General features: G+C 35.5%; 1 protein-coding gene across 2 annotated transcripts; it reads right to left on the bottom strand.

Moving 5' to 3' along the window:
* Positions 1-3639: 3639 nt before the first annotated feature.
* LOC125225767 (probable elongation factor 1-delta) lies at positions 3640-10213 on the bottom strand. Of its 2 annotated transcripts, XM_048129613.1 has the most exons (7): positions 10054-10213; positions 9692-9781; positions 9413-9499; positions 8921-9112; positions 7395-7527; positions 5965-6206; positions 3640-3723 (listed from the first exon to the last, which is right to left on the bottom strand). In XM_048129613.1, exons 2-7 carry the CDS (start codon positions 9776-9778, stop codon positions 3685-3687), a joined length of 780 nt encoding a protein of 259 aa, XP_047985570.1. In that variant the 5' UTR covers positions 9779-9781; positions 10054-10213; the 3' UTR covers positions 3640-3684. The 2 variants fall into 2 exon arrangements, with proteins under 2 accessions (XP_047985570.1, XP_047985571.1); XM_048129614.1 differs by lacking the exon at positions 9413-9499.
* Between the last annotated feature and the right edge of the window lie 872 nt (positions 10214-11085).

Below are 11085 nucleotides of genomic sequence, written 5' to 3'. Positions count from 1 at the left end.
ATACCCTTCCCTATTTTAATTTTGCTGTTCCTGGTATCATTTTACCTGTCAGTCATTTGTCAATTTAGTCTAGGATTATGAATTTTACTTTAGTTCCCTACGACGTTTAAAAGGGGAGGTAAAGGTGACATATGGGTTGTTCTCTGGCCTGAAAGCTACACAGAGGGCCAGGGGAGGAAAAACTAGGGTTTAAGTATAGTTTTAAGTTATTTTTTCTTTTATTTGTTGATTTTATTGTGTTTAATTTTTAGGGTTCCGTAGTCAACTAGGAACCCTTATAGTTTCGCCATGTCTGTCTGTCCGTCCGTCCGCGGATAATCTCAGTAACCGTAAGCACTAGAAAGCTGAAATTTGGTACCAATATGTATATCAATCACGCCAACAAAGTGCAAAAATAAAAAATGGAAAAAAATGTTTTATTAGGGTACCCCCCCTACATGTAAAGTGGGGGCTGATATTTTTTTCATTCCAACCCCAACGTGTGATATATTGTTGGATAGGTATTTTAAAATGAATAAGGGTTTACTAAGATCGTTTTTTGAAAATATTAATATTTTCGGAAATAATCGCTTCTAAAGGAAAAAAAAGTGCGTCCCCCCCCCCTCTAACTTTTGAACCATATGTTTAAAAAATATGAAAAAAATCGCTAAAGTAGAACTTTATAAAGACTTTCTAGGAAAATTGTTTTGAACTTGATAGGTTCAGTAGTTTTTGAGAAAAATACGGAAAACTACGGAACCCTACACTGAGCGTGGCCCGACACGCTCTTGGCCGGTTTTTTTGTAATTTTATCAAGAATACACGCTGGTTTCTTTTTGTGAAAATGCCCTTTTTTATGAGAAATGCGATGAATTTCATGGCATTTTCCGATAGAGACTAAAATTAACTTTCAAATAAGGCCACAATAGTCATACTTTTACTTATATAATATTAAGGGTAATAGCCCCGGCGAAGTAGTGCAAGCGGGACAGCAGTGTAGCAATCCATAGACCTGACTTCACTGGTTCCTCAGTGCCACACATAGTCTTACAAGGCGGCCTGCGTGCCCTGCTCTCTAATATGTGGGTCAATACTGCTTCAACGCAAACGATTGAGATGTGTGATTTTTTTGACACTGAGTGTATTTGCAGGAGCTGCATGTACTTAACAAGTGTACCCCAACAACTATTTCATATTTATAACGCAATATTAATAATAAATATGCTCTTAATCTTATCTTGACTTCTGTTGAATAATTATGTTTTGAGAAAAGTGGCTAAAAGTAATGATTATAATTACTAAAACATTATAGGTAACTTCATTTTAGTGATTTAATGTGTATAACAACCGAAGTCCAATCGTATTGATTTTACGATTACTTTTTAATACCTACTGGATCAAAAAACCGCACCTCTAAGTCGTTTGAGTTCAAACGGTATTACTTGGTATTACCCTTAATATTATATAAGTAAAAGTTTGATTTGACTATGTGGCCTTATTTGAAAGTTAATTTTAGTCTCTATCGGAAAATGCCATAAAATTCATCAGATTTCTCATAAAAAAGGGAATTTTCAGCAAAAGAAACCAACGTGTATCCTTGATATAATTACAAAAAAATTAAACACAATAAAATCAACAAATAAAAGAAAAAATAACTTAAAACTAAACTTAAACCCTAGTTTTTTCTCCCCTTACCCTCTGGGTAGCTTTTAGGCCAGAGAACAACCCATATGTCACCTTTACCTCCCCTTTTAAACTCGTCTAGGGTATCAAACCTAGGAAACCAGTCAAATTTCATACCCACTTTTTTCCTTTGTAACCACCGTAGACTGGCGATTATTGATTTTAAGAAAATGGTTGACATTGTTTCTTAAAGGACTTTAATTGTACTTTCAAATGATACCAATATTGATAGGTTACGATTAATCAGATTAGAGGTATATCTGCTTGAAACGAATTTTGCGCGAGGTGTAATTTGGTAGACGCCGAATGTATGGGAACTCGTGTCAAGCGGTACTCCCCGCCTACAGGTATGTTCTTGTAGTTTGCTTATTTATTATCCGATCGTAGAAATTTAAAAAGCAACCGATAGCTTAATAATGTAGTTAAATGATTTACATAACATATTTTTTAGCTAAGTGGCCGTTTTCATTGCCTTTTTGTGTCACAAAAATCAAAAAAGAGAGTAAAAAAAAAGTATTTTTTGCATTATTGTTAATTAAAAAATAACTAACAAAACTATACTTTTCACATTTAAGAAATCTTAATCAGCATGTTATACGCTTTCAATCGACACCTCATTTTTCAAATTTGGATAAGGGGTTCTAGACAAATTGGCAAAAAATTGAAACCCGGGACCGCGATCTTTGTGACGTCATAGTTAACCCCCCCACAGTCTGAGAATGCGACAAGTCATTATTTCGTACTCAGTAAAGTCTACCGATCACAACGATACCACTTGTCAGCAGTATACTCTCCAGTCACATCAACTTATTCCGAGACCCTCCCGCCGCTCTACTAATATATTTCTTATTGATCTCATCTATTACTAAGAAACCGCCTTGATGCAACAAGATGAAACTGTTTTTCTTGTTGCATCCAGTTCTTTGGTTGCATCAAGGCGGTTTGTTTATAGATGATGACATGACCGACCTGCCCCGAACCACGTTTATCGTATTGTTTTCAAGGGACATGTTAGAACCAAATTAGAACAAGGTTTGCGCTAGGCCCTAATTAATAAAATTGTGAAAGTGGCGCCCTCTGAGCAGTTTTGCGTAATATTCCATTGGAACGTACTGGGGTTATTTTTGAGAAGCCTTAAATATTGGTGCGCATGGAAAACGGTACTCACAATGTAGCTTACATAAGGGCAAAATTTGCTCGTAACTTTATACGAATAACCTTAACATATGCTTAACCCTTCCGAGTCCCAAGCATCTATATGTATTTATGTACTTATATTTTACTGACATCATATGATGTCGCTGGGACTCGAAGGGTTAAGCGACCATTTGGGAAGTTTTGCTTGGGGACGCCACACATTATTTTCTATCCTGTAAGTGAACTGAAACTAGCACAATGACCCTGTGTTATTCAACCACTCCCGCCACACAATCAAAGATTAACATTGAAGATGTAAAACTTCTACTTGCCCTATTACGGTTTCGCTTAACTTTAAACTTGGGTAAATCCATTCTGCTTTAAGTTTGATTATACATATAAAAATATATTATGATCTGAAAGATAATCAACCTATAGCAGAATGGATTTACCCAAGTTTGAAGTTAAGCGACACAATTTACAATTAGATTCTTAGCAGAGTACATATTGTTTATTCCATATTACTTCAGAATGTTACCTAGAGGGAGAACCTAGATAGGGTACAGCGGGACAAATCTCGACTGGGGGGCAAATGTAACTGCTCCATTTTTTCCATGTTTCACAATGTTTGCAATATTAAATAGAGTGTCCACCGGTTACATAATGGTAGGAGTGTTCAGTGGATACATGTAGAACTCAACATCATACCTCCCCTAGTCGAGATTTGCGCCTCTGTACCTTACATAGTTAAAAAAAACTTCCATAATTATATGCTTCCAAGAAGTTTTCATTAAGAATGATTAAGGTTGGAGACATGGAGTCAATAAAGCTACAACAAAGTAAGTTAAAATGAAAGAATATTTTTTATTTAGAAAACCTTAGTAGTTACACTTTGTTGAATGCTGCAATGTCAACACTTTGTACCTGTAGACAAAAAACATCACATGAATTTGATGGATAGATTAAATTCGGACTATATTTTTATTTCAAATTATCAATAACTAAAAATGTCCAACATCATTAATTATTTTATGTTTAATAATTTTTGATGTTGATTCATTTAAGCATTTCAGGGCATTTTTAGAATTTGGGATTTAGCGTAAGTTATTAACAAAAATTAAGTCATTATCAGTTTTGTGACGATAATTAAGCATGAAATTCGCAAAAAAATATTGTTTTTGTGTTAATTACATAAACTTTTAGCGATAATCTACATTGAGAATAACGATAAACTTTTAGCGATAAAAACTAAATTTTTAGACAGATTTTATGCTTAATTATTGTTAGCGAGGGCTAATAAATTATTGTTAACACTAATTGGGGGGCCCGACTTCTGAAAATGCCCTTCAAAGCCATAATTCAAATATAACAGTTAACAAATACGAGGGCTGCTACTTATGGTTCCGGAATGGACCACTTACAGGAACAATATTGAATATGTTTATATATCAAATAAAAATAGAATTTTTTGCAAGTAGAATACAGTTTGTTTCATATATCTATCAGTCGGTTTCACATTGTAGCATCATTTTTTAAAAATGTTTGTTTCATCTTCAACGGATTTACTAGTGAAATTTTTCGTGTGATTTTTTTTACGATTTTCGCCTTGGGTTTACTCCCATCGGAGGAAGTTCCATCGAAGATCAATATGTATCGACGGTTTAATGAGTTTGATCGTGGTCATCGTATGTTTACAGATGAATTAAAAAAAGGCTCAAAATCAGCCATTATCCCACAAAATATAAATGCTGTGCGCGACCTCATAATGCAAGATCGTCATAGTATATACTCGTATCACAAGATAGAGGCGTCTCTTGGAAACAGTATAACGCGCATTTGTAAGATATTACATGACAATTTGACTGTAAAACAAAGATAAGTTCGCAAAATAGCCGTACAAAATGTAGGTTTTGTATACAACAATCAGAATGGAAAAGTGCTATGAAAAGTGCAACAATAAGAATGGAAAAGTGCATCATTCGTCTCGTCTAATAAATATGAAGACAATAGAAGCATTTTACAACTATAAAAATTTCTTAGTTTTTTGTTTTCCGGATACTTAAGTAGCAGCCTTCGTAGCCGCCTAGAAGTATGTGATCTCATTGGCATATGAGTGGTGCCTTCAGTGGAGACTGCAGGGAACAGTTTGCGCGTAGGTCTCTTGCATAAGTACGCACTTTTTAAAACTTACTATTAAGGCATGATTTAAAAATATAACATAAAAAAACCGGCCAAGTGCGAGTCGGACTCGCCCACCGAGGGTTCCGTATCCGTACAAACTTACAAAAGTTATAATAATCTCACGTTTCTCATATGTATAACTCTAAAGATTTGACTTTATCTATAGGTACAGCGCCATCCATCTCTCCGTGAATTTGCTAACGAATTTGGGCGACCTGTTTAGTATGTTAGTTTTCAGGGATAGTTTTTTATAATGTTAACCGATTCGGACAGTTTTTACTTTATTTGAAAGAGATTTTTTTATGTATAATCTCGAATTAACTTGAAGTTCGATATGGATTATACAGGGGTGGTTCAATTTAAAGTAAAAATCTGAAAAAAAAAGTACATAAAAAAAAAAGTTTCCAAGTTACAGACACGGTTTTATTTTTCCTCTAATATTTAGCATAAAACCAACGTATCGTGAAATATTAATAATTTTTTGTCTGTAAACATCGGAGATAACGGGGGGAACGGTATTTTTTTACATTTTCCTTCATAATACTTTTTTTTCCACACCAAAAAATTATAAAAATTGGTTTTAATATGTACAATATGAGCTCTTTCTAACGATACCACACTTGACCTAGTAACTAGACATTTACAGTTTGCCCCCTTTCCATTTTGACCATTTTCTATAATTAATATTTAAAAAAAATAATACTTTCAATTTGTAGAGGATAAAAATGTTCATTAACTGTTCCAAATTTGAAATCGATAGCATAAGTAGTTCTCAAGATATTTAGAAATGTGACAGACAGACATAACAGACGGACAGAGTGGGACCATAATGGGTTCCTTTTTTACCTTTTTGGTACAGAACCCTAAAAATCACACCCAGGAAAGTTACAGAACAGATCCAGACTGCTGTCCCGCAAATGACAGAGCCCTGGTGAAGTCTAATTTGTTTCATCATAGATTTGTATCCATTTAGCTAGTACTTACAAAGTCTTCATTTTTCTCAATTTCTTCAGTGAGCCAATCCACAGAGACCTTGTCATCTTCCACTACACAGGAGATTTGAAGTTTGTGGATGCCATACGCAAGAGGAACTAATTTAGCTGCACCCCAAAGGAGACCATCTGAAGTGATGTTTCGCACTGCCTCCTCCAAGGCTTTCATGTCAGTTTCATCATCCCAAGGCTTGACATCGAGAATAATGTTTGACTTGGCAATGAGTGCTGGTTCTGAAAATTAAGATTTAAAAGTTGCAAATTTTTTGACAAAAGATGTTTTGGCACTGTTTAAAATTTGTAGGACCAAAACTAAGTATTGGTGCCATTAATGTCACCACAAAAAAGATAAAACATTAATTCTATTCAATATACTCCTAGTTTTGTAGAAAGTTGAATGACCTACTGAGAAGGCTGTAAAATTATTACTTGTATGGCAACAGCTATGCAGGCAGCCAGGCAACTTGCATTGCAGGGTGACACAAACTTAGGGCCAGTTGCATCAAACCCTCTGTCACCGTTAAAGCGTTCATTAAATTTTATTGTACGGGAAGTTCCTTAGACGTCTGCTGCGTGACGATGATGTGTTTGTCAAATGTGCTTGATGCAACTGGCCCTTGTAGTACCCATAAATCTGCCACACTAATTATTATTGTTTAATTAATTTGAGCTTCCTGCTCGTCCTGACTTACGGTGCTCAAACATGGTCACTTACAGAGAGTAAGCCGTCGTTGGCAAACCCTCAATTTGGAGGATTTTGGATTATTATTGTTTAATTAATTTGAGCTTCATTGAACATGGTCACTTACTCTCTGTAAGTGACCATGTTTGAGCACCGTAAGTCAGGACGGGCAGGAAGCTCAAATTAATTAAACAATAATAATCCAAAATCCTCCAAATTGAAGGTTTGCCAACAGGCTATTGAGTGTAGTATTTTAGGTGTGAAGAGGACCAATCGTATCCGGAACACCATGCTGCGTTCAAAAACCCGCATTGCCGATGTCGGCGAGAGGACTGCCAGGCTCAAATGGGACTGGGCTGGTCACGTTTACCGCATGCACCCTGACAGATGGGCTAGTATAGCCACCAAGTGGATGCCACAAATAGAGCGCGGACGCGGCAGGCCCAGAAGAAGATGGAGGGACGACCTAGACACCTTCCTCACAAACTGGCCGGAAGAGGCACTAAACCGGGAGTCATGGAGGTTAAGGGGAGAGGCCTTTGCCCACAAGTGGGACACCATTATAGGCTAAATAAAAAAAAAAAAAAATTGAGCTTGCCCTGAAGCTTCGTCAGCATAGGGAAATGAGGATGTGCTCAAACAATTTCTGATAACATTTTGCATGCCCATTGGTTGATAATTCTGTATCTTGATTTATGTGCAATCTTGCAAATAAAAAAGTTTGAAGTTTATGTACATACTCTTAGATTTCTTAGCATTGTAAGCTGCAAGGCGTTCCTCCCTAATTCTAGCTGCTTCTGCACTTTCCTCTTCATCATCCGATCCAAACAGATCCACACCATCATCGGAGTCTCCAGCGTCTTTAGCCGCAGCCTAAAATAAAAATTGTTCTTAATCAGAGGCCAGTCAATTATGTTCAAGTCTATGCACAGGATGACAGAATAGGAGCCAACCCATGAGATATTCTGCCTTTCTTTATTTTATATTCGGTATTTAATTTACACTGACCCAATTGTTCTTTATCAGAGGCCAGTCAATTATGTTCAAGTCTATGCACAGGATGACAGAATAGGAGCCAACCCATGAGATATTCTGCCTTTCTTTATTTTATATTCGGTATTTAATTTACACTGACCCAATTGTTATTTATCAGAGGCCAGTCAATTATGTTCAAGTCTATGCACAGGATGACAGAATAAGAGCCAACCCATGAGATATTCTGCCTTTCTTTATTTTATATACAGTATTTAATTTACACTGACCCATCTTACACAATGATAACTTGATAAGTGTATAGTGAAAGTTCATACATTGGCTACTAAACCTAGGTTAAGGTTTTACCTATCTAGACACTGTTGAAGCACTTCTGCAAATCCTGTGCTATGCTATAACAATAATATAAAAAAAAACGAATTGAGGCTTGTATATTACTAACTATTTAATATCCTGTTAATTCCTGTTGACACCATAAAGGCTCATATTTACTAACAGCTAAGTAATCCAATTTCAGTAGCTTAATAAAATTGAAATAGATAATAATAATGATTCCACGGCAACTGCTGTTACTGTCTTTGGTGTGCTTGCAAATGGCTGACATAGCCAATCTTGTTGGTAAATGTTTGCAGACACTGCGGATATGTGAGCACCTGAGCACACTGTTGTTATAGTTGTATTGTATTGTCGTAGGTGGTCGAGCTTTAATTTCGTTGCGCTTGGAATCTCTGAGCGCCTTTATATTCGAATTCCATTATTGAACTATTTATCCTACTCCGCCATTCAGTGCGTACAGCTCCTTATTGCTCCCATCGTAAGGGCTCTATATGACACTTTTTCATGTGCCATTTAAGAATTGGCTGCCTTGTTTCTGCTTGCCTTTCTCAAGCTCAGAGTAAAAGATGCACTTAGCCACACGCTGGTTGTTCATTCACAAAACGTGACCGCCCTGAAGCCACTGAAGATGTTGGAGATACTAAAAATAATAGCTCAACAACAAAAGTGGAGCCTCAATATATGTATTTTAGCATGAGGTTGTTTTTTACTGTTATAGCTTTTGATTGCATATTTAAGAGATACAAATGTCAATTATTTATTTGGCAACTGAATTATTGTATTGGGCACTATTCATATATGAGGCTTTTTTAAAAAGGAAACTGACTATCTATTATTTGGATATCAAGCAAATGTGTGGCCAAATTTATAATTATGTTCCTGTATTTCTTTTTACCTTTTTGCAATGCATAAAATTCTAATATTACTTTAAATTTACCTTAGGAGCCTCAGCCTTGGATTGGGAAGGTTTGCTGCCCTCAAGAGTTTCTACTCGTGCCTGCAGACTGATGACAAGTTTGCGTAAGTCATCCATTGTCTTTTTGAGTTCTGAATTCTCCTTCTCAAGATTGCTCACTTTGTTGGTCAACTCTGTGTTTGGAACTCCGGCTAATGAAGCAACACTATCCATCTGAAAACATTACAGATAAAATAACAACTAGTGAACAATAATAGCATTTGGGAAATAATAGTCCTTTTTAATAAGATTTACAGCCTAATGGACTATTACTACTAGGTGTATTAACTAATGTCTTTAATAAGTCTATCTATTTTAACCCCTATAATGAACCACATGATAATATTTTCTAATAAGATTTCTAGACTACTTTAACAAATATTACTCTATACTCTATATTTCCATTTAAACTTCTTTATAAGGGTTAAGTTGAAGTGTTAAAAATGTGTGATATGTAAAATAAGCATTACTCACACATTCTAGGGAATTTTTGATATGTTGCCTTGCTTTTGCCACTTCATTTGCCAAAGAAGACTGAGTTGAGGCAAGTGGTACTCGAACCTACAACATCATATTTATATGTAAATAAAAAATCTTTCATAATTGGACATAAATGTAACTGAAAAACCAACTGCATGGAAAAGGGGCGAATAAATATGAGAAAAAGGTAAAGTAAATCCAGAGCTCAGAAATTAGATACTTAGATAAAAAAATGAAATTAATGCACTTTGATCTGAAACAGATGCTACTGACCTTTGACAAGGACTCGTAGTAATCCCGCTCCGCGTCATGGTAGATGGTCTTGTCTAACCAAATTTTTTCGTGAATTAAGGCAGACATTGTCTAAAAACAAAACAATCATGAATTTAGAAGTTTAACTATATATTAAAGGATTCGTTTTTATAAGATGATTGTTACATCTTACAAATAGATTAATTAAAGATCGTAAATTATTTTCAGGTAATTATGTCATTGGTACTAGGCTCATTAATACAAATATTACAATTTGTGTTTAAATTCAAATATGGAAATTTAAGGTTATAGTTATCAAGTTACGTTCTCTTGAGATAGTTATAAAAAAAGAGAAATACGATCATGTTATCAGATAGGATTACCTTTGAATTGATGATAACAATACACAAAAGCACCAGAAACCGAAGAAAATGAAATAAAAGTTCCTAAATTAACTCGAACGAACCGCACCAATCATCGGTTTTTCGAAAAAAGAGCGTATCGTATCCCCCCTCCTTCCACGACTACAAGACACATGTCAAACGGCTATGTTGCCATATTAGAAAAATATTCTTGTAATTCTTATACTGCTAATACACAATCGGACCTGTTGGCACGGTTCGGTAGTGTCACAGCATTATTCAAATAAACTTCAAAACGTAGTGTATCAATTCAATGCTCTTAGCTTTGATAAACTCTACGAAAAATGGCAATAATTTGGTCATCACTGACATATTATACTACTCTTTGATCACTGATCACGGCTCCTCGTTTCCAACTGTCTAGACTAGGCATTAGTATCTGTTCTGATCTTTATATTCCTTATGTTGGCATTATTATTATTTGACATTGACATACAGCTCCATGGCATGTCTGGCAAGAAGGTAGAAATGAAGTTTGAAACTTTGGTACTATAATTTAACAAAAAATACTAATATTCTAAGTCCGGACGCCACTTTAATTGCAAGGGTTTGGAGCCATTAGAGAAAGTGAGTAAATAAGAATTTTCTAATGGCCACTGTACACACGGGGCCAACCCTTGGAGCACCCCCTTGGCCAAGATAAGAGTCGCTGTTTACACATTGGTGAACAGAGACCAATCACTTGGCATTGGCCCTTCATAAAAGATGGACGTAGAATGGAAAAGGCGGGATAATTCTAAGTCATTCACGTTGTCAGCAAAATTTAATTAATAAATAATAACCTCGTGATAAAATTAAATTATCTGAAATATTAACAATTTTTTTAATATTCTGATAAGCACATTTATCTTATTTCCTAAAATCAACACTATTATTGGCATAGATAAACTAATTATTTTCGTAAATCTTTTACTACTGTCCTCTTTGACGGCTGACGACAAACTGAATGGAATGAGGCGCCAACGTGTGAACGCAGTTGGCCATTGGCGCCAA

Source organism: Leguminivora glycinivorella, chromosome 4 (assembly GCF_023078275.1).
Source record: "Leguminivora glycinivorella isolate SPB_JAAS2020 chromosome 4, LegGlyc_1.1, whole genome shotgun sequence".
Lineage (NCBI taxonomy): Eukaryota > Metazoa > Arthropoda > Insecta > Lepidoptera > Tortricidae > Leguminivora > Leguminivora glycinivorella.
Note: the sequence above shows the minus strand (reverse complement) of the source record. Positions and strands in the feature narration are given on the sequence as shown.